The sequence below is a fragment of the Symphalangus syndactylus genome, chromosome 21 (genome assembly GCF_028878055.3).
Source record: "Symphalangus syndactylus isolate Jambi chromosome 21, NHGRI_mSymSyn1-v2.1_pri, whole genome shotgun sequence".
Taxonomy (NCBI): Eukaryota; Metazoa; Chordata; class Mammalia; order Primates; family Hylobatidae; genus Symphalangus; species Symphalangus syndactylus.
Window position 1 is genome coordinate 21,694,436 of NC_072443.2, and position 25,421 is coordinate 21,719,856.

Genomic DNA, 25,421 nt, shown 5'->3' on the forward strand with positions numbered 1-25,421 from the left:
CTAGATTAGCATTCCCCCAAAGTATTTCTGTAGAGGATTATTCCTGTAAAATGCTTTTCAAAAAGTGATTCCTTGGTCAATTAAGGAAATGTGGGCGGTATATTACTATCCTCACCACATACAAAGTAAAGTAGAACATTAAAAGCTCTGATAATTCCTTCAATAAGGAAACTTGTTTGGCTTTTTGCAATCTAGTGTCTCCAAAAGGTACTTAACCACAAAATCCTTTACTTGTATAGTATTTATTAAAATCCTAAACATCTAATTTTCTGGAAAATGATTTCCAAGGTAGCAAATGCATATACCAGAGATATTCAATTTTAAAAAACATCTTCGGGAAATATTTGGCAAAACTGTCTCACATATGAAGAAATAAATTGTTTTCTATATGGCATTTCAGTATGTAGAATATGTAAGTTTTTTTCTAGATTTATAATGTTGACTATCGGAAAATCTATAAGGTTAAGTGAAATGGCTCTTTTATGACTATTATAATGTTTATTCAATGTTGTCTTTTGTCCACAACAATAATAACAAGCCAAGTATTTTGAGTGCTTGCCATGTGTCAGGCATTAAGTACTTTAAATGAAATAATATACATATTGCTCACAATCTGAATGTTGGATATGATATTATTATTTCAAGTTCTTAGAAGAAGAAACGAAGGAAACAGAGAAGTTACCTAAAGTGATGACAGTCTCATGACCAGTGAGTAGCAATGCTGGGATTCAGTCCCACGTAGCCTGGCTTCAAAGCCCCTATGCTTAATTACAGCACTGTGCTGCCATATGTAGGAGAGCCTGAGCTGACTCTCCAGAGTCTCCTACCATCCCCACTCATTTACTCATTTGTAGCTTTAGCCTGTCAATGGTTACTAACATATTTCAGTGAAGAGGAAACCTAGTATTATTTCAAAAGTTTGAAACACTTTACTGTCCTCCTGACACATGCCAACATAGCAGTAGTCAATTCAAACTCTTGAGCCTGAGTCAACGAATAAACTTTTCAAAGGTTAATCTAATATTTTTTCCCAAAGTAGTATTCCAAATCCAAATAATTTATGAATATGGTAATTTTTTTATTTTAGATAACATGAAATAATAGAAACATCATACTATTTCCCCCTTTTTTGATATTTACAATCTGGCTTGACTCAGCATTTCCCAAACATATTTGAGTATAGAATACTTTCTTTATGGCAAATATATCAACATCTTGAAGAACTCTGTTAAACCCACACTAAGTTTGGTAAATAAAGTACTGAGTTATGAGCAGTGATATGCTGATGAGTGTTTAAAAACTAGCTCTCCCAGGGTAAAAATAATTTTTTAAAGGCCTGATTTGCAGTGTTTACCAAGTTGTAGTATAAATACCTTCATCATGGCTGATTTAAAGCTACTAGACTAAGTTGCTGAACACAGAGTAGGGAAAAGATGGACACAGTAGGTTCTGGCAAACTGATGAGAACTAGATACAGCTCATCATATCTTTATCAATCTTGACAAAATCTATAATTTCTTCTTTTATAACCATAAAAATTAGTATCTTTTGATGTGGAGATCATTTTACATAAGAGACCAAGAAAGATATTTAAGAATTATATTCAAGGGTCTTATTTAAGTATCTTTACTTTATGTGGACACATTGAAAAGTCACATTTGAACAAAGTCACTCAATATATTTATGAACCCATAGACCTTCTTCAGAAATTCTAACATTAAATGCATATCAAGATAATCTGTATCCTAATAACTCTAACTATTTAAATGTATACTCTTATAACAAAAAGACATAACATAATCTAGAATAAAAGGACATAGTATGTACTTAGGGAAAAATTACACACAGATAATCATAAGGTGAAAAGAGGTAAGAAGTTTAGACCCAGGTTTGTTTCAAAGACTCACTATCTATAGAGCTTTGCTTCTTAAATTGTGTGCCCTATGGAGTTCCCTGTAATGCCTCCAAACATTCCTTTATCTAAGTGTGTTTGTCCATTCTCAAACTACTATAAAGACATACCTGGGAATGGGGAATTTACAAAGGAAAGAAGTTTAATATGCCCACAGTTCTGTGGGCTGTACAGGCTTCTGCTTCTGGGGAAGTCTCAGGAAACTTACATTCATGGCAGAATGCAAAGGGGAAGTGGGCACATCTTCACAAGACTAGCAGGAGAGAAAGAGCAAAGGGGGAAGTGCTACACACTTTTAAACAAAAGTGTTAAACAACTAGATCTTGTGAGAACTCATGCACTATCACAAGAACAGCAAGGGGGAAGTCTGCCCTCATGATCCAATCACCTCCTACCAGGCCCCTTCACCAACATTTAAGATTACAATTTGACATGAGATTTGGGTGGGGACAGAGAGGCAAATTGTATCATTCCACTCTTGGCCCCTCAAAAATTTCATGTCCTTCTCACATTTCAAAACACAATAATGTTTTTCCAACAGTCACCCAAAGTTCTAACTCACTGAAGCATTAACTCAAAAGTCCAAGTCCAAAATCTCATCTGAGACAAAGTAGCTCCCTTCCATCTATGAGCCTGAGAAATAAAAAAAATCTTAGTTACTTTCCAGAACTGTGAGCTGATTAAACCTTAGTTACTTTCAAGATCTGTGAGCTGATTAAACCTCTTTTCTTCGTAAATTACCTAATTTCAAGTATGTCATTATAGGAGTGTGAGAATGGACTAATACAGAAAATTGGAATAAAAGAAATAATAAGGGTACAGACATCAGGTAAATACACCCATTACAAGAGGGAGAAATTAGCCAAAACAAAGGGGCTACAGGCCCCATGGAAGTTCAAAATCCAATAGGGAAGTCATTAAACCTTAAAGTTCTAAAATGATCTCCTTTGACACCATGTCTCACATCCAGGGCACACTGATGCAAAAAGTGGGCTCCTACAGCCTTGGGCAGCTCTGTCCCTGTGGCTTTGCAAGGTACAGCCCCCCTCCTCACTGCTTTCACAAGCTGATATTGAGTGTCTGCAGCTTTTCCAGGCACACAGTACAAACTGTCAGTGGCTCTACTCTTCTGGGGTCTGGAGGATGGTGGCCCTCTTCTCACAGCTCCACTATGCAGTGCCCCAGTTGTGACTCTATGTTGGGGCTCCATCCCAACATTTCCCCTTTGCACTGCCGTAGTAGAGGTTCTCCATGATGGCTCTTCCCCTGCAACAGACTTTCTGCCTGGACATCATCCAGGTGTTTCCATACATCCTCTGAAATCTAGGCAGACACTCTCTAGTCTCAACTCTTGCCCTCTGTGCATCCACAGTCTTAACACCATGTGGAAGCCACCAAGGCTTAGGGCTTGCACCCCCGGAAGCAATGGCCCAAGTATTCCTTGGCCCCCTTTTAGCCATGGCTGGAGCAGTTGTGATGCAGAGCACCATGTCTTGAGGCTGCACAGAGCAGAGGGTCCCTGGGCCTGGCCCACAAAACCATTCTTCCCTCCTAGGCCTCCAGGCCTGTAATGGAAGGGGCTGCCAAGAAGGTCTCTGAAATGCCTTAGAGGCATTTTCCCCATTGTCTTGACTATTAACATTTGGCTTCTATTTACTTATGCAAATTTCTGCAGCTAGCCTGAATTACTTCCCAGAAAATGAGTTTTGCTTTTCTACCACATAATGGGGCTGCAAATTTTCCAAACTTTTATGCTCTGCTTCCCTTGTAAATAATAGTTACAATTCATTTTGCTTATGCAGTTGAGCGTAAGCTTTTAGAAGCAGCCAGGCAACACCTTGAATGCCTTGCAGCTTAGAAATTTCTTCTTCAAATACCCCTAAATCATTTCTCTCAAGATCAAAGTTCAACAGATTTTTAGAGCTGGGGCACAATGCTGCAATTCTCTTTGCAAAAGCACAGCAAGAGTGACTTTTGCTCCAGTTCCCGATAAGTTGCTCATCTCCATCTGAAACCACATCAGCCTGCTTTTCACTGTACATATCACTATCAGCATTTTGGTCACAACAATTTAACAAGTCTCTAGGAAGTTCCAAACTGTCCCTCATCTTCCTGTTTTCTTCTGAGCCCTCCAAACTGTTCCAACATTTGCCAGTTACCCAGATCCAAAGCCACTTCCACATTTTCATGTATCTTTATAGCAATTCACCACTCTCATTACCAATTTTCTGTATTAATCCATTCTCACACTCCTATAATGACATGCCTGAGATTAGGTAATTTATGAAGAAAAGAGGTTTAATCAGCTTACAGTTCTGCAGGCTGTTCAGGCCTCTGATTCTGGGGAGGCCCTAGGAAACTTACAGTCATAGCAGAAGGTGAAGGGGAAGCACATACATCTTCACATGGCTGGCAGAAGAGAGAGAATGAGGGAGAGGTGCTAAACACTTAAACAACCAGATCTCATGAGAACTCATGCACAATCACGAGAATAGCACAAATGAAGTCCGCCCCCATGATTCAATCACTTCCTACTAGGCCCCTCCTCCAATATCAAGGATTAGAATTCAACATGAGATTTGTACGTGTACATAAAGCCAAACCATATCACTAAGCTCTCCTTATCCATATCACGAAATGCTCTTTGATACGTGTATTTCAGTCAGTCTTTCTCATGAAAACTTCAGAGACAACAAAACCATCCACGATTACGCTACTAGCATTTAAACAATGATTACTGCATTAAAACTGTTGGAGAAGAAAACTTTTTTTTTTTTAATCTTCTTAGTTCAGTGATTTGGGGGCTGCAAATTAGACTGACAAAAGACAGGTCAGTGAGCAAATAGATTTTTACTTATATCTGTACAAAGGTGTTCACAGAGAAATGGGACTCAAGGAGGGAGTTAGGAAGTTAGAATTGGGGGTTTATATACAATCTTAACAAGGAAAGAGGAGAAGAGAACAATTATTATGGGAAAAAAATGACTTTAAGAAAGACAAATGGGCCCATAGGAGGATGGGTGAGAGAGATGATAGTTTTGTGATAATGTCTGTTTAGATGATTACTTATCCTATTGCTGACTTCTTCTCTTTTGTAACGGGAGTCAATCCTCCTGGGTTACTAAACTGGAGAGGGGATTTATGACAGCTGAATTCTTTGGAAATTCTCTGCTTTTAGGCAGATAAAGGAAGTTTGGGGGGAAAAGATCCTCATCACAGATATATTCTGGAGCCTTTCAAAATGAATCTGGACAATGACATATGTTAAGTGTAGAGGCAGTAGGACAACCAAGAATGCAGGGAGATGGTGACTAAAGTAAGGAAACTGATCTGCACAGCTATTCTGAGGTTTTTCTGCAGCACAGTGTTAGGCCAGGAAACACCATCATTGTGGATATTTGAAAAACAAAATGTCCAGCAATCAGAGGCCATTTGTTAGTTGACAGCTGTTGTGGGCCCATTTTGAGCCTGATAGGTTACTTCTCTTTGAGAAAAGATTTGGCTTCCTTAAGAAGCAGGCAAAGGGAACTAACAGGCTACAAATACAAATCGAAGACAAATTCATACAAATTAGTATATAGATAGTAAAAAACTGACCATTGATTGAAATTGGTCTCTCAATTCAAAGCAGAAGAACATGATAAGAATTAAAGCAAATGATATAATTCTAAAATTATTAAAGACAGTAGTAGTGCATACACTCAGAATGATACTCAAAATACTTTAAAACTTTATGGCATGGGCATTAGCCAGTTGGAGCAGTACTGGCTGAAAATAGTTGATATGGTCACGATGTTGTGTGCTGGTCAGCATTGCACATGTCAGATATTTATATTATCTCATTTTTCAATAACTCCCTTATACCTGACCTAATGTAACTTGAATGTTTAGAGTTAGATGTTGCTGAATTATAATATTTATTTTTTGAAATTAATATTACATTTTATTTTTCATACCTACTATATAATTTATCATAATTATATAGTAATTGTAAGAAAACAAATATTTCTTGATTGCATAAACAAACCCTGTAAATGTATTTGTACAAGGTTTAAAACGTTTTACAAGGTTTAAAAACATTACATTGAACTTTATGTATTTTTCCTTAGAAATATAATTTAGAACATAAAAAGCAAGATTATATAGCACATGTTGCATTTTAAGTAAAGTATGAAAATGTGGCAAAGATTTTCAATATTATTCATTTTGAATAATAATTAGCACATTTTTGTTTTTAAAATTCTTTGTAATCCTGTTAATTTATGCAATAAATGTGAAGCAATGTTATGTTTAACAAAGATGTCACAAAAATCAGGGGAAAAAAATGAAACATATGCCCTGAATGCTTTTGAAGCTACTGTGAGAACATGAAGTCGAAATTATGAGCTAGCAGCCAACATGAGAAAACACAAGCTTCTTCTCTGCATGTAGTAAGTGATTTGTGAACAACAATTACTAACTAGAGAAAATGAGGGGAAAACACAGGGCTCAGCCAGGTGTTACTTTACCTCAGTGATTTACTCTGCTATTTGATCAATGATGAGAACAAAATGACCCATATCCTCAGGAAGCCATGAATGTTTCAAGGCAGCTGTGAAAGCACCTGGCTACTTGTCTGACACAAAGACTACGTCCATTAAGGAAGATTCACGATTTATTTCTATGGGCTTGAACCAGAAACAATGGCAGTGAATTTGCTGTTGCATTGCATTATTCCTTTAATGAGAGAACAAAAGCAGTTTTGCAGCCCCATTCTGGTGAACTGGCAGGAATACCAGCATCTCCCTGAACCACTGTGACAAGATCATTCAGCATTCCCTTCAGTAGCCAGCAGTATGAGCACGGTCTCCTTTTCTGTATCTTCCTGAATATATATCCCATAGATATATTATATATATATATTCCAGAAGGAATTTCATATATATATATAAATATATATATATATACACTGTGTGTATATATAAATTATTTTCCCTTTAAACTATTTTCATAAATTATGAATAATGTAATTATTCGTACACACACATATACATATTGTATTATGTGTATAACTTCCACTCCCAAAAAGCAATAGGGATAAAAACACAAAAATGCACATTTTAAAAATATTTTACAGCTGGAGTATACAGAAAACATTATATAGAATCTTAGGGTAAGCTGTGATATCCTATAAAATCTATGGAACCCAGCAAAATTTCACCAATTAGAATTTTACTGATCAAGAGTTATTAAACTGTATCTAGGAAAAGGAGATGACAGTTCATGGGATGGAGGCCCTATGAGGGTGGTGGGAAAGAATGGGTTTAGAATTAGTGAAAAGGCAATTGATACTGGGGCATTTTCAACCAACAATCAAATCATTCGGAATATTTTTGCTTTTGTTTCCCAATACAAATAATTTTTAAAATGTAACTGTTAAATAATGGGAAATATTGATAATCCAGGAAACGAACCCAAGGTAGCTTTTACTATTACACAATAGAATCATAGCATAGTGTATTTTATTTTAAAATCAATACTGTATGTTCAATCTCTTACCATTTTGAAATAACCTTTCCTTATTTTCTGGCATTACTATTATCATTATTATAATTATCTTTTTTTTTACTTTTTTACATTCTACTTTCATAAAATGGTGGTCATATGCATGGAATACGTAAATCAATTGGACTGTGCTTATGTGGTGTCATAGAGGATTTATAGAACAAAAGTTCAGAGGGCATGACAATTGTCTGGTAAGACCTTAAACAAGTTTTAAACATTTTGAATATAAAAGATAGTCAAATGAAAGCTACCTAATGTGTTTGTGTGGCACCATACTAGGTCCCATGGGCGGTTCCTATCCTTAAATTTAGCACCGTTGGTACGGTACAGTTTGTAAGTGCTAGACTTCAGTCAGAAGTCTGTTCTTCACATGTTAGATAACTTTGGGTAAGTCTTTTCCAGGCTGATCCCATTTCTTCACCTTTAAAATGAGAAGTGCTGTACCTACTAAGTTACAGTGTATATTAAGTGATTCAATGTATGTGAAAGAGCATAGGAAGTAGAAAAATGCAGTACAATATATTTGTGTATATTCTACAATATAAGGAGGAATAGAAGAGCTTCAGATAAGGGCAGTCGATTGCTGGATGTCACGAGAAATAGAGAGTAAATGTTCTAGGAATTCAGACATAAAAACCAATTCCATCTGAAGTTATCAAAGAAGCCTTAAGCTAGTCTGGTGTTCTATCTTAAGGGAAAAAAAGGTAATTGCTGCTATTTTATTTCATATTATGAATGAAAGTCTTTAAATGGGGACTCTCTTCTAAAATGCCTAATGTTATTCATGGGTTGTTTCACAGCCCCAAAATATGACTGAAATTTTCTTGTCTGTTTATGCACCTTGGGGGTCCAACGGAAAAAGATTTTTTTCTTTCATGAGACATCCAGTAAGCAAATTTATAAAATTTGTAAGTCTAATTTTCATAAAGCTTCTTGGTTTAAAACACTCTTGAAGCCAATGGTCTTTCAGCTAGCTGCCACTGCAATTTTATGTCATCACGTAAATTGAAGAATAAGCCACATGTATCACTTTATGGTTATAGCTTATAAATATATTCATGTTTGGGCTTTACATTTTGAAAAGTATTAGCATTTTGAATTACATCTTAGAATAAATATTCAGAATATGACATGAGTTAAGATTAGGTTTAGGTAGGCTCTTTGGAATAAAATTATTTTCCCTTTAAACTGTTTTAAAAATTATGAATAATACAATTACTTGTTAAAGTAATTTTAAAATCATTAGCTATTGCACAATTTCAAGATATACTTCTGTTTTGCTCTTCTTACATCTAGTTTTACTAAGCTAGCGTGGTAAACTGCTAATGCATTCACATATATATGGGGGTGTGTGTGTGTGTGTGTGTGTGTATGGCATCACATATAGGATTTGGGGGTATTTGCTATTTACAAAAAAAATGGAATCATGTCATACATATTTTTTGTAACTTGTTTTTGACACTTCACATATTATGCTTATTTTTGTATGCCTATATATACATACTTTTTAAAATGTATTGATTTCTTCTGTTTCTGAACTTTTTACAAAGTGCAACAATAAAATTTGCATGTAAAGTTTATCCACTCATACTAAAATATTTTAAAGATTTACATCTCTGTAAGTTTTATTACTTGGCTGCTTCCTTTCCATAATATTAGTTAAAATGATTTTAGTCATCTAGTTATTAATGACTTGTCATATTATTTTAATTTTTACCTTTAAAATAGCTTTTCAATTAGCTCTTTTTTTTTCTGTACCTGGAACATGATGCAAACTTTTTGTTGAAGAAATCAGAAATCAGCTGAGGTCCAGAAGTTACAAACCATATTCAAATATACCTAGGATATTTCTACATTTAAAACCTATTTTAAAATTATCATATGTAATTTGTATAATTGTACAGATCAAATAATAATACTTTTGCCTGGAAGAATTACTAGAAACCAGTGTTCTTGATTTTAATATAAACAGATGTTATAAATGAGGAATTTGTTTAATGTTCAGATGAGGTAGGTCAAATGATTGATTTTTCTTTATGGCCAGGCCAACTTTCTGAGATTTGGGAGAATAGCCTATGTTAAATTCCTAGAAAGTACTGGTACAACATATATTCTTTTTACTGGAACACGACAAGTAATAATAAGGTCAGAAGAATCTCAGAGTGGTCCAATTTGAGGATACTTTTTTCTCTCATATTTCAAAGAAACTGAATTTTATAGAATCTGTTATATAAACAGTTTTTCAAATGCCTCTGGAACTAAATAATAGTCAGTAGATGTGTACAGTGTAAATTACTGAAAACAGCAGCTAAAGACAAGCTCAACAGTGAGCATGTTAAATCACAGTCATAAGACTTATCAAAGAGAAATTAAAAAGACACAGATTATCCTGACAACTTTAAAGATAACTTGTCTGGTCTCACCTCTGTAATTAAGTGCTGACAGTGCTGTGGCATTTCGACTCATCATTAATACAGAGAATTTTCAATCTGGCAGAGAGATAGTGAGAGTTTTCTGTGCAAACGTTTTCACAATTCTTCCACTAATGTCTTGTCAAGCTACCAGCATCTCACTGGCATGGCAGGAGGAAGTAGGAAGAGTGAACAAGTAATCTTATACTCATTGACCAACCTCTCCCCATTTTGCTCCCCACTACCCTCTCCAGACTCTGGTAATCATTGTTCTACTCTACTTCTAAGAGATCAACTTTTTTAGATTACACATATGAATGAGATCTTGTGGCATTTGTCCTGTGCTGGGTTTATATCACTTAACATAATATCTAGGTTCATGCATGTTGTCACAAATGACAGGATTTTGTTATTTTTATGGGTGAGTAGTGTATCATTGTGTATATAGACCATAGTTTTTATCTATTCATTTATTGATGGACAGTCAGGTTGATTCAGTCTCTTGGCAATTGTGAATAGTATTGCAATGAACATGGGTGTACATAAATTTGTAACATATGAATTTCATTTCCTTTGGCCATTTACCCAGTACTGGAATTGTTGGAAATATCTCCGTCTATTTGCAGCCAACTGCTTTTCAAAAAAGATACCAAGAACGAAAACTGGAGAAAGGTCAGTCTCTTCAATATATGACATTGCTGGGAAAACAAAATATCCACATGCAGAAGAATGAAACTAGATCCCTGTCTCTCACCACTTAATAAAGTCAACTTAAAATGGATTAAAGACTTGAATGTAAAATGTGAAACTATGAAACTACTAGACGAGAACATAGAGAAAACACTTCAAGACATTGGTCTAGGAAAGGAATTTTTGGATAACACTGCAAAATCCCAGGCAACAAAAACAAAACTAAACAATTGGGATTAGGTCAAACTAAAAAGCTCTGCACAGCAAAGTTGATTATTTAATCAACAGAATGTAGAAAACACCTGCAGTAAGGGAGAAAATGTTTGTAAACTATGAATGTGAAAGGGATTAATATACAGAATATATAAGGAGCTCAACTCAACACTGTAATAATAATGACCCAAATAATCCAGTTGTTAAATGGGCAAAATATCTGGATAGATATTTCTGAAGAGAAGACATACAAATAGCCAACCTGTATATGAAAAAATATTAAACATCATTAATCATCAGGTAAATGCAAATCTAAACCGCAATGAGATATTACCTCACCCAAGTTAGAATGGCTATGATGAAAAAGACAAAAAGTGACAAATGATTGCAAGGATATAGAAAAGGGGGAACTCTTATACACTGTTGCTGGGAATGTAAATTAGTACAGCCATTATGGAAAGCTGTATGGAGATTTTTCAAAAAATTAAAAATAAAACTACCATATACCTTTCTTACATAAGGTCATTTGTGCTTGCTTTGGGCACACCAGATAATCCAGGCTAATTCCTCACCTCTGAATTCTTAATAAAAACCGCAAAGCCTCTGCCATAAAAGAACATTCACAGATTCTGGGAATTAAGATGTGATACTTCAGGGCTGTTACTCATTTTATTGCAGTACAGCTGTCATATTGGTTTAACATACTACAATGTTATTTTCAAATTCAGAAAGAAAACAAGAACATAAAGTACTAACTTGCTGCATATAAGTCTCACATGTATATTTCAAACTCATAACTAGGTTTCAACCATATGCAGGAAATAGGTAACAATATATATTACCATTAAACTCTGATTACAAGAAAAAAACATATAAAAACAAAAGCACAGGAGACAGATATTCTTAGGAACTACTGTGATATCTAAAGCACAGAACATTTAAGAAACATTTCCAAAACAAAATATAGGTCAGAAGTATTTTGAAGCATGTTCTTAGGTTTCAAAAAATGTCAATTAACATGATAAACATGTATCACATCTACAGAATTTCACAGGTAAAATTATGGTGTTTGATTATACTGTCTCCTTCCTGAGCATACACGAAAGCAACACTGTTGTGTGCTTTTGCTTTGCAATTATACCCGTTAGTTCATTAGTAAAGAGAAAGGAAAAAATTATATAGTCTTAAAATTTTGTTCTGATTTGTACTTTCTGGTTTGTATTATTTATTTTATTTTAGTATTATTCTTCATTGACATTTCATTGAGTTTTTTATTATATTTCCCTTAAAACACACCTACCTACACACACACATATTCCTGTCCTAAAAGAGGCACAAGGAAAAAAAACAAAAGAAAAATGTAAAGAAATAAGGCAGTAAAAAGCATTTAAAAAAGTAAATGAAGAAAGAAAAGAGTAAAGAAGGAAGGCAGGGGCATCTTAGAAGAGAAAAAAGGAGAGAAAAGAAAAGAGGATGATAGATGAGGGAAGGTGGAAGAGTTAATTCTGTTTATGCTAAAAATTAGAACCTAGGACACAGTTGGAAGTTACAGGAAGACAGTGATTCCATATGAAAGCTTTTTAAACAACTAGAGGTTTACAAAAAGGAATGGATAGCCTTGTGAAGTAAGGTACTCATTAATGCTGAAGCAAAAAAAAGAAGTGTCAAGGGACTTTCTGGATTGCTGGAAAAAATATATTAAATGGCTTATAAGGTCGATCTTCATACTAAGATTCTATTATGTAGCATTCACTATTAAGATTTTCATTGTCACAAGCATGTGTATATGAGTGTGCTCTCACTCTCTATCTCACTTTCTCACATACGCACACATGCACACACCCTGGTAGGTAAACCTTAATATATCTAGTATGCTTATAGATGACTGAGAATTAGCATTATTTAATACAGTTTTAGAAACATAACTTTATAACCCGTAAGTATTGAATTTTCAAAATAATGCATATTTGTATTTATCCATAGCGTGAATTTGAATAATAGTATTGGGAATATTAAAAAATAACATTTTCAAAGGCAACAAGGATATTTGTGACATTATTTTATTTCTTGCCTTAATTTTGAGCATAGATTTTAATTTTGAACTTATTACACTAAATAGGAATTCATTTTAGGAGAAAATGTAGTAAAAAATGTAATTTTTCAATTCTTTCTTGGCACTATGATTTAATATTAAAATTTACCTTCACATCTCTTTATTAAACAATTGCTCAACTCCTGTGTGATTTAGCATTCTTAGCTTTAAAATAAAGACAGTCTCCATTCCATTGATTTATGAGATTGAAATAAGACAAATATACACGGTATAAAATAAATATTTAATAAAAATATTGTCTTGAGAGCAAAATAGTTAACTGGACTAATTTAGGATTTCTTCAGGTATCTCCACATAAGCATAAGAAAATAATACTCATCTAATTGTAAACGAGGCCTCTTTTGTTAACTAATTCCCCTATACATTTTTTTTCTTCAAATTTTTGTTACATAGTGTTTGGGAAACTATTGGAAACGTAGTCATCAGAAAGGTTTATATTTAAAACCATTTCAGCTATCTATTCAACAATCTTTTTCTTGAAGATCAAAGCTAAGATTTTGAAGACTTAAATAAGGATGTATATCAGAAATAAAATTCTGCTGAAAACTATACCGAATACATAATTCTTACTCAGGGAATACTGCTTGAGCCTTCAAGTTATTCCATCAGCCTCTGATCTGACAAACTCTAGATTTTATTTTCCTGCTTTCTTTTCCCTGACTTTTTAGCATCAGAGTTAAAAATCAATAGTTGCTCTTCTTTGCCCTAAAATCAGTTTTTCTCATATGGAAAATAAATGTATATGCTATATTTTCTGCTTTTTATTCATTACTTCAAGAGTGTTACCACCATATGTCAGACTCAAATGTCATATAATCCTGGATTATTAAGAAAAAAATCATTAAATATATTCAAAACTAACACCTGAGCTTTCATATATGGAAGGCTTATTTTAAAATAAAATTCTATATATTGTTGGCCTCTGTGAAAACAGAAAATCCAGCATTTGGGGGTGTATATTGACCTGTAAATTGTTTCTCTCATCCTCTCCTTTAATTCATTAACCATTTAAAGTGTGTGCTTAATATATATTGATTCAGTTCTTACAAGTATGTCTCAGAATATCCAAGTTATATGAAGCAGTTTTCTTAATAAAAATTTAACAAAATCAAAACTTTGTGCATGAACTGTGAAAACTCTAATAGGAAAGTACTGGAAATTTCAACATTAGATAAATACTCCATTCTGTATACTTAATGATTTCATTAAGTATACAGAATGGAGTATTTTAGCAATTAAAATAATAATTACAGATACTATTTCAAAATATGGAATTGGATTTAGTATGCATTGTTAAAAATAAATGGAATTATGTAAAATTATGTACATTTTATAACTATGTAAAATATGTATATTAACATATGAAAGGAATGTGCAAAAGCAAAGAGATTTTAGGGTTTAGGACATTTGGACCATGAAATCCATTTTTATTTGTTACTGTTTCATAAAAGTATAGGATGGAACTCGTAAAATTTAGGTGATGTAGGTGTACTATTAATTGCCTCTTGGAGAATTGGAAATAGAAAAATAGTACCTATATTTTTCTCAGTAGTCATTCTTTTATGCTGTGGCTATAATTGAATTTCTTTTAAGTTTTGCAAGGATTATGGTGCTGACCTTGAGTGCTAAATCATTATGAAGCAAAATGTAAAACACTGGTAATATTGCTTTAGACATTGTACATTAAACTGAACATTAGCCATAAGATTATATATATGAAAATGACATTTTCAAAAATTGTAATGGATTGATATGTTTAAATCAACCTCTAATTTGTATGATGTCTCTTTAAAGTTATAATTTATCCATCAAGCATGATTTAATATATTATTACATTATAATTCAAGAACATTAATGCAGCTTCCAACAGGGACAAATTTATTAATGGTGGTTTATTAACAGTGAATGTGTCTTAATTTAAATGGTAAATTATCTGAGCACTTTTTCTGTTCTTTTTTTAATGAATTGAGATTTAATTACCAAAGTTGAATTGGATACAACTTTATGTAATCATATTTTCATTTAAATATTCTTCATTTGTTATGCCAAAAATAGTACATATGGTTGCTGCATAAAGAACATATCTCAAAAACTTATGTTTTCTTTTGAATCACCAAATTGTGTTCTTTGGTTACCCAAGAGTAGTCTCTCTGTTTAATGTAATAGTGAGAATGAATTTACTAAATACATACTTTTTTTCCACTCATTTTATTCCCTGTCAACATAAAAGTATAATATTTTTGCCTCATGAATTCTTTTTTTATTTTTAATTGATGCATAAAAATGGTATATATTTATAGGGTACAGTGTGATATTTTGATACATGAATACACTGTGTAATGATGAAATCAAGGTAATTAACATATACATCCCCTCATTTATTTTTTTGTTGGAAACATTCAAAATCCTGTCTTCTAGCTATTTAAAAATATTCAATAGCTTATTAGCTATAGTCACCTACAGTGCTGTAGAACACTAGAAGTTATTTCTCTTACCTAGCTGTCATTTGGTATTGTTTAGCTAACTTTTCTTTATCCACTTCCCTCCCCTTCTCAGTCTCTAGTAACCATTATTCTATGCTGTACAATAAGATCAAATATTTTAGCTTTCACGGATGAGTGAGAACATGCAGTACTTATCTTTCTGTGACTTACATATTTCATTTAACATAATGGCCTCCAGGCTCATCCATGTTGCCATAAATGACAGAAATTCATTCTTTTTAACAGTGGAATAGTATTCCATTGTGTGTGTTACATATTTTCATTATTTATTCATCTGTTGATGGATACTTTGATTGCTTCCATGTCTTGGCTATGGTGAATACTACTGCAATAAACATGATGTGGGGGGCTTAGAGTTGGGGGATATTTCCCACATACTAATTTCATTTCCTCTCGATATATACCCAGTAGTAGGATATCTGGATCATATGGTAGTTCTATTTTTAGTTTTTGAAAAGCCTCCAAACTATTTTTCATAATGACTGCAGTAATTTACATTCCCACTGGCAGTGGATGAGTTCCATGTTCTTTGTATCCTTACCAGCACTGGTAAGGATATTTTCTTTTTGATAATAGCTATCCAAATGGAGTGAGATGATAGTTTATTGTAATTTTGATTTACATTTTCCTGATGATTAGTGATGATGAGCATTTTTTACATATCTGTTAGTCTTTGTATGTCTTCTTTTCAGAAATGTCTATTTAGATCCTTTGCCCGTTGTTAAATAGGATTATTTGTTTTTTGTTGTTGTTGAGTGGTTTGAGTTCCTTGTATAGTCCTTGATATTAATCCATTGTTGAAGGAATAGTAGTTTGCAAATAGCTTCTCTTGTTTTTCAGGTATTTGTTGACTCTGTTGATTGTTTTCTTTGCTGTTCAGAAGCTTTTAGTTTGATATAATCTCATTTGTCTATTTTTGCTTTTGTTTTTGTTACCTATGCTTTTGAGACCTATTCATAAAATGATTGCCTGAACTAATGTCCTGAGGCATTTCCCTAGTGTTTTCTTTAAATAGTTTTATATTTTTGAGTCTTACATTTAAGTCTTTAATCCATTTATGTTGATTTTTGTATACGGTGAGAGATAGGTATCTAGTTTCATTTTCTGCATGTGGATGTACAGTTTTCCCAGCACCATTTATTGAAAAGATGCCAAAAACATATATTGAGGAAAGGAATGTATGTTTTTGGCATCTTTGCCAAAAATCAGCTGGCTGCAAATACATAGGTTTATTTCTGTGTTCTCTATTCTGTCACATTGGTATTGAAATGTGTTTCTATGACAGAACCATGCTGCTTTGGTTACTATATCTTTGTAATATATTTTGAAGTCAGGCAGTGTGATGCCTCCAGATTTTGTTTTGTTTTTTCCTCAAAACTGCTTCAGCGATTTGTTTTTTCTATTTCTGTAAAGAATGTAATTGTTATTTTGATAGGGGTGGTATGGAATCTAGATTGCTTTGGGTGGTATGGTGATTTAACAATACTAATTTGAATCCATGAGCATAGCATGTCTTTACATTTATTTGTTTCCTCTTAAAGTTTCTCATCACTGTTTTATTGTTTTTATTATAGATATTTTTCATCTCTTTGGTTAAATGTATTCCTAGATATGGTATTTATTTATTGTTGCAGCTGTTTTAAATGGGATTGCCTTGTTGATTTTTTCAGCACATTTATGACTGTTGTATAGAAATGCTACTGATTTATGTACGTTGATTTTCTATCCAGCAACTTTTCTGAATTTGTTTATTAATTCTAAGAGTTTTTTGGTAGAGTCTGTAGGTTTTTCTGTATATAAGATCATGAGACCTGCAATTAGGGAGAATTTTACTTCCTCCTTTCTAATTTGGATACCTTCTCTTTCTTTCTCTTGCTTAATTGTTCTGGCTAGGAATTCCAGTTCTATAATAAATAGAAGAGTGGTAAAAGTAAACGTCCTGGTATTATTTCAGTTCTTAAAGGAAAATCTTTCAACTTTTCCTATGATGTTGGCTGTGTGTTTATCATATATGGCCTTTATTGTGTTGAGGTACATTCCTTCTATACCTAATTTGTAGAAAGTCTATATAATGAAGAGATGTTGATTTTTATCAAATGCTTTTTTTTGCATCTGTTGAGATAATTATATGTTTGTCCTTCATTCTGTTGATGTGATACTTAAAAATTGGTATTAGTTCTTCTTTAACAGGGTGGTACAATTCACCAATGAAGCCATTGTTCCTGGTCTTTTCTCTGTTGGGAGACTTTTTATTACTGGTTCTATCATGTTACTCATTATTGGTCTGTTCAGATTTTCTATTTCTCCACTGTACAACCTTGGTAGTTTGTATGTGTTGAAGAATGTATTCATTTCCCCTAGGTTTTCGAATTTGTTAGCATTTTGTGGTTTATAACAGTCTCTAATGATCCTTTGTATTCTTGTGGTATCAGTTATAATGTCTTCTTTTTTGTTTCTGGTTTTATTTATTTGGGTGTTCTTTCTCTTTTTCTTAGTCTAGTTAAAGGTTTGTCAATTTTGTTCCTCTTTTCAAAATATTAATTTCATTGATGTTTTGTATTATTTCATCTCCGTTTTGTTTATTTCTGTTCTGATCCTTATTATTTCTTTTCTTCTACTAGTTTTGGGCTTGATTTGTTCTTGCTTTTCTAGTTCCTTTAGATGCATCATTAGATTTTTTTATTTGTAATATTTCTACTTTTTAAATATAGGAACTTATTGCTATAAACCTCACTCTTAGTACTGCCTTTTCTATATCTCTTAGGTTTGGGTATGTTTTGTTTCTATTTTCATTTGCTTCAAGAAAATGTGTAATTTCTTTCCTGATTTGTTTATTTGGTAACTCAGAAGCATTTTGTTTAATTTCCACATGTTTGTGTCTTTTTTGAGGTTCATCTTATTGATTTCTAATTTTGTTCTATTGTGATCAGAAAAGACACTTGATATTATTTCAATTTTTATAAACTTGTTGAGACTTGTTTTGTGGCCTAACATGTGTTCTATTCTGGAGAATGTTCCATGTGTATGAGAAGAATGTGTATTCTGCAGCTGTTGGATGAAATGTTTTGTAACTATTAGTTAGGTCCATTTGGTCTACAGTGCTATTTAAATCCAGTATTACTTTTTTGATTTTCTGTCTCGATAAGCTGTCTAATGCTGACAGTAGGGTGTTGAAGTCCCCAACTGCTATTGTGTTGGGGTCTATCTTTCTCTTTAGATCTAATATTTGCTTTATATATCTGGTTGCTGCAGTGTTGAGTGCATATATATTTACAATTGTTACATCTTCTTGCTAACTTGATTCTTTTATCATTATATAAATGTCTCTTTAAAGTTTCTGAAATAAACTCTGTTTTACCTGATACAAGTATAGCTATTGTTGCTTATTTTTGGCTTGCATTTGCATGGAATGTCTTTTTCCATTCCTTCACTTTCAGTCTATTTGTGTCTTTACAGTGAAATGAGTTTCTGGTAAACAGTACATAGTTAGGTCTTGTTTTTTTAAGCAGTCTTGTTGTGTCTCTACAGTCTATAGTTAGGACTTATTTTAAATAGTGAATTATCCGAGAGCTTTTTCTTATATGCGACATTATTCATTTCTGTTTTAGCTCATATGACAAACTTTTATTTCCTAGTGACTTCTGTAATTATCTCTTGTTTTAAGAATATATTCTAGACCAAAAATAATGTTCCCATTGAACAGCCAGAAAGAGTTTTAAATGTAGTTTCTAAAGACCTTATTTCCTTAGAAAAACCAAACTTGTCATTCTCACAAATTTAAGAAAATACTTTGTCCTTAGAACACAAAAGCAACCTTCAGAAATAAAATGCCAAACTTTTAATACTTAAGTCTTTCTTAGAAGTTGAAATATGACAGAATCAATTTTTCATATCTAATTCTCACCTGTGATTGGTGCATTTAAGTAGATTTCTGAAAATGAATTGGAAAGATATAATGAGTTTATAATGTAACTTCTAACTTAGAGTTTTTATTTACCTTAATATATCTAACATCTTTTATATTTTTTCTCAGGAAAAAATCTAGTTCTTAATAGAACATAGTTACTCATTTGCTTTATAACTTTATAATATATATATATATATATATATAAAACAGCTTCATAATTACAATACCAATACTAACATCAACAATATCATTATTAAAACAGTTTAATAATTTTTAAATAAGAAAAAAGATTTTCTTATTTAATTCTTAAAGCACATCCCATTGATATTTTTGTTAAATCACTGTGTTTAAACCTATGTTTAACAGTTCCCTCTTGGAGGCTATGTCTCCAATTCAATACAGTATTCGTCATTTTATGATTCTGTTAATTTTTCAAAATTGTTCTTAAAGTTATTTGTTTATTTATTTTGAGACGGAGTCTCGCTCTGTCACCCAGGCTGGAGTGCAGTGGCACTCTCTCCACTCACTGCAAACTCCGCCTCCCGGTTTCTCGCCATTCTCCTGTCTCAGCCTCCCGAGTAGCTGGGATTACAAGCGCCCGCCACCATGCCTGGCTAATTTTTTGTATTTTTAGTAGAGACAGGGTTTCACCATGTTAGCCAGGATGGTCTAGATCTCCTGACCTCGTGATCCGCCCACCTCGGCCTCCCAAAGTGCTGGGATTACAGGCGTGAACCACCGTGCCTGGCCTTTTAAAGTTATTTTTAATCATTTGTAATAATTTACATTACAAAGTAAATTTGCAAGGCAAAATATATTCACAGATGACCAGTTTCTAACCTTGTAGTGTTTATCCTATTGCCTTTCGCCCCCTAAGGGCAACCGTTATAATTATTTGCTATTCTTAGGTTTATCCTTACATCGTTTTTATACATTTTTCTTCACCTTACTTTCTTCAGTTAAAGATATATTCTGAAGTAACTCTATTCTAGTGTTTATAGATAGCCATAATACCTTTTTACAACTTCATAATTCTCTAGTGGATGTAGCATAGTTTTTCAACCACTCCCTTATTGATGGGCATTTAGATTGTTACAATCTTTAGAAATAAATCTCCAGGAATGGTATTGTAAATATGTCACTTTGTGTTGTGCAGTGTATCTCTGAGAGAGATTCCAAAAAGCCAAAGTGTAAATAAATATATAATTTTTGCCTTAAATCTTTAAGGTTCCCTTCATAAGAGTTGTATCATTTTGCTTTACCACCAACAATGTGGTAACGTGCTAGCCAACAGAGTGTCTTACCAAATTTTTGTATTTTTTTTTTTGCCAATCTGTTATGTGAGAAATGGCATATCAGTGTGTTTTAATTTGGATTTTATTTTTTCTTAATGAGTGTTGACTTCTATGTCAAACACTGCTGTTTTTTTAGAAATTAGAATACTTAAAAATTATTTTCTAAAAGGTGCAAAGAATCTGAGAGATATATATTTTAGTTATATATTAGAAGCTTAACAGATTTTTAAATTCAGAATTATAATATATCGAAAAATAAAATAGACATGATTCTGAAAATAACTTCTAAAGTTAAATATTTTAATTTGATTCTATGTCACAGAAACTATGCAAAAGAAATAATCCTCACATTCATAAACAATCACTTATTGCAATTATAAAGCTTATAATATAAACTTTTATGAAGCCTTAAAATGTCTAGAGGAAAGGGAGAAGCCTATAAATGATCTTGTAATTGCAGAGTTTGTTTCTCCTACAGTAGATTAATATTTGATAATACGAGCCAAGTGTATTGTATTTCATGTTATAGCTCAAGACCAAAACCATTTTAAAGAAAAATATCCTCCCCTAATAATACCAAAGATGATGAGTTCTGGCCCTTACTCTTGGAATATTTGAGTTTTTCCTGTGTTCCCTAAGAGTGTTCCTAAATATATTTAATGCCTTATTTGGATTGAATAGAGCATATCCTAAGGCTGTCTTATTAATCTGTCCTCAATAAATGGTGTCCTCTTCAACAAGAATTTTATTTTCCTTGGAAGAGAAAATATTAAAGAAAGGATAATGGAAAATGATTCCTGCCAATTAATTCTTAGTTATTTTCTTTCCTTTCAGCACCTTCCCTGATAGGTGTGGTAAGGAAGGACTGGGCATCCCAAAATAGCATTGCCCTATCATGGCAAGCACCTGCTTTTTCCAATGGAGCCATTCTGGACTACGAGATCAAGTACTATGAGAAAGTAGGTCTTATTTGGAGCTTCCTATAAAACTACATATATATGCATATATATTTATATATTGAGCATGTCGTTATACTATATTATTTTATTTTAAACCCTGTTCTTCTTTGGCCTAACCTCATACTTTCTGTTTCTTTGAATCCTCTCTAACTTACTATTCTGCTTGTAAGTTATTAATTAATTTATCTTGTTTTGTGTCAGATTAAAGTAGAAGATGTAAGATGTTCATTTCTGTCATGACCTACTCTAGAGAGTTTTATAATATTGTAAGAAGTAGTAACTTCTTCAATTTATTCAATTTATAGTTTGGTTGCTATAAGATTGTTTCTAAAATTCAGTTGGGAAGAAATTTTTATATTGAGTTACTATAACCTGAAGTGGGTTTTTGTAGCACATATCCTTTGCCAGTGAGTTTAGAGTTACAGTCAGCTATAATTCGGAAAGTATTATTTAAGGGATAAATGGAAATAGCATATAAATGAAACACTTTCTTTACATTCAGGTTAGCTATTTTATTTTATAAGCTAGCAAGATAAATTCAGTTGACGAATCCTTATTTATAATAATGGAACCCTTATTTCTATTTTTGTCATACATTAGTATATTTCCCCATTATATACTTTATTCGCTTTATTATATTTATGTTCTTTATGCATTTTTCTCTCATTCCTCACCATTATGGTATTCTTGGCATCAATATTACAGCAGACCACATAGTCAATTCTGAAATGTCTTGTTTTAATACTACTTCTAGAAATATGCAAAGTAATGTTAAGTAAAAATTTTAATGTAAAAATTATATGTAATATCCAGTAGTATATTACAATGAGAAGGAACATCTTGCATTTCTGTCCCTTACTAGAAGCAAAGGAAATCATAAATGAATTTAGTCTTCCTGTGAAGAAATAGAGGGCAAGAGGAGAAATAGAACTCTACTTTCTTAGTTTGTTTTGTGCTGCTATAACAGAATACCACAGATGGAGTAATTTATAATAAACAGAAATTTATTGGCTTATGGTTCTGGAGACGAAGAAATCCGAGATCAAGGACTCAGCATCTGGAAAGGAACTTCTTGGTTATTGATCCCACTGTGGGAGGGCAAGGCCAGGGTGAGAGAGAAGCAAAAGGAAGCCAAACTCATCCTTTTATTAGGAGCTTACTTCTGCAGTATGAAACCCACTCCCATGGTGACACCAAGCCCGCAGATGAAGCCATAGCCTTCATGGCCTAATCACCTCTTAAAGGTTCCATCCGTTGATTCTGTTATAATGGCAATCAAATTAAAACATAAGCTTGGCGGGGACATTCAAACCATAACACATACCTTCCTCTATTCTACTGCTTCAGAGTTAATCTAGGTTTGATAATAGGAGAGGTACCTTAGCAGCATAGCTGTATCCATTTTTTGTTGCTCTAGTAATTTCAGCATTATGTAGTCAGTAAAAACTGTCATTATCTTTAAGTGACATAGATAAATCCATAGCCTAGGAAAGGACAAATTTACTGAGTTTAAACTGGAATACAGATTCTGCAAATTATCCTGGCCAATATGTGCTCAGAAATCTGCTGGGCTAGCCTTTCAAATGTTATGGCCTATAGCACACTATCACAAGAAAACATATGTTTTCTGTTGACTGGTTTAAATATATTTTCACACACTCAAAATTTCTATTTAACAAGCAATGTGCATATATATACAAGCAACTCTTCAGAATCAAAATATTTCTCTGTGTTTTATAAGGGTTATATTTTACACATAGAAAATCACTGTCTAATTTTATAGTCATTTATACCTGATATGTTTGAGGATGAAAATGACTTGCAATATTTCTAAGTTAGGACAAATCATACAGATGTAATAGAAAGAGAACCACATTCATCCAATCAAAATTTTATAAATCAATATGATTCTAAAAGATAGTAATTAACATAATATTTATGTTCATTCTTATATGTGCAATATTTGGCTTTATTACATAGGTTTTATTTTAGTGATGGAATAGGTAATGTTATGAAGGAGTTTATTTTGTAAGAAAATAGCAATAACCCACTACTAATGGATTAAACATGGAGTTGGAAGTCAAGGATCTCTAATTCATGTTCTGATTCTGCCTCTCATTATGCTTATGGCCAGGAAAAAGTCAATTAATCCCCCTATGCCTCAGATTTCATATTTACGAAATGGAAATAAAGATATTAACATTTTTGGCAGGTTGTAAAAATTAGGTATAAATAGACCTAAAGATGAATAACTCTAAGTTAGTATAAAAATCACTTAAGCAAGCATTAAGGAAATATTTAGCAAATAATACAACATAGAAAATGATAGCATGGGAATTATGTACAAACTAAATAAAATAATTATTCTTTTATACATAGACAATATATAAGCAACCAATCGAAAATGTTAGAATGCTAAAATCTTTCAGAGAGAACATAAAATGATAGCGTTGAAATTTTTACCTACTTTGACTTCAGATTCTAACTGTACATTTTACACATCTGTATCTATGACATGGTTTCTCATTCCAAGCAAAGATTTATAACTTATACCTATGGAAAATTACAATGGAATTCAGTTTAAAGTGCTAATTTCTTTCTTTATTAATAATATAAATATTGTTCAGTAAGAAAAGCAAGATAAAAAGAAATATATATATAAACATATAATTTCAGTTTTGGGACACAAATATTCTCTCAGATGTTTATATTTGTATATTATGATGTAGGTATAGAGGAATATAGAATAGAATAAGATGCACACTAGTCTGTTTCAAGTTTTGCCTATTTGGGAGAGTGAGGGAATGAGGTATTTGGACAGAGGCAGGGAAAACAGAGGGAGGTAGCTAGTATAGATAAATATGGATGAATGGATGGATCCTAAATAGCTTTAGTCTGTGTCTCCAGTAGTTGTCTTCCCAAAAGCAGATCCAGAGACAAGTATTTGTATGCAAATGATTAAGCAAACTCCCAGGGGAACTGACAAAAGAATGGGGCCAGCAATACTGCGAAGGAAGGTGTCAATCAAACTCAGTGACAATGAAGGAAGCTCTGGATTCTAAATTATATCTCAGAGTTCATCTTATGAAAACAAAGAATCTGGGCTTCTCTACTTTGGCTTTAGTCAGTTATTGGCTACAGCCTCTGGTGTAAGTACATATATGGTGTGCAAAAAAGATTCGTAGGCACTTCTGGTTCTCTGCAGTGGCTCCAGTAGACCAAGTTTAGGTTCTAAAGAAGGCTACAGGTACAAGCTCTTAAATGCAAAACATGTAGAAGCTGGCAAATGGATACAGGGACAGGTAAAAGTGATCCAAGTTGGTTTGCTGGAGCACTATCAACAAAGGTAGCTAAATTCTTGAAGAACTGTTGGAGAATTAATGCTTGGCTCATTGTACTATTTATATACTCTTCAGTCTTTAATATTGGCGCCATGTTGTTAAAAAATTTCATTTCATTTCAATCAGTTATTTTGTATTGCTATACACATAATTGATCCACAAAATATCCATATTTACACAAGTCTTTGAGGAATTAATGCTGTTTTAAGTTATTATTTCAAATGCATTTTTCTGTAAATCAGGAAAGAAGTTAATCTGCTTGGAATGTGAAGTGTCTACAAATACCTGAGGTTAAACAACATACTATTGTTATCACTGATAACACTGTTATCAACACTCACTGTTGCTCAGAGAGTGTGATATATTAGAAAAAAAGCACTGGTCTGAGTATTCAAATATTTGAGTTTGGCTCAGATCTTAACTTTTTTAGTTCTGTTTTCTCATTTGTAAAATGAGGACCTAGAAAGACCTAGATCTAGATCTTTTACAGTTCTAGCTATTGTCAAATGCTAATGTTTGTGTATGTACTGTT

General features: G+C 32.9%; 1 protein-coding gene and 1 long non-coding RNA gene across 5 annotated transcripts in view; one reads left to right on the forward strand and one right to left on the reverse strand.

The window, feature by feature from the left end:
• The window catches only part of EPHA6 (EPH receptor A6), a 951,077-nt gene that overhangs the window by 579,747 nt on the left and 345,909 nt on the right, over nucleotides 1-25,421 (forward strand). For all 4 annotated transcript variants that reach the window (XM_063630562.1, XM_063630563.1, XM_063630564.1 and 1 more), the window contains one exon: nucleotides 21,424-21,548. In XM_063630562.1, the coding sequence (XP_063486632.1) occupies nucleotides 21,424-21,548 (125 nt within the window). The remainder of the gene's footprint in view (nucleotides 1-21,423; nucleotides 21,549-25,421) is intronic.
• Nucleotides 1-25,421, reverse strand: part of LOC129471390 (uncharacterized) — a 46,241-nt gene that overhangs the window by 17,742 nt on the left and 3,078 nt on the right. The window contains exon 2 of the long non-coding RNA XR_008653571.2: nucleotides 19,292-19,318. This is a non-coding gene — a long non-coding RNA (uncharacterized lncRNA). The remainder of the gene's footprint in view (nucleotides 1-19,291; nucleotides 19,319-25,421) is intronic.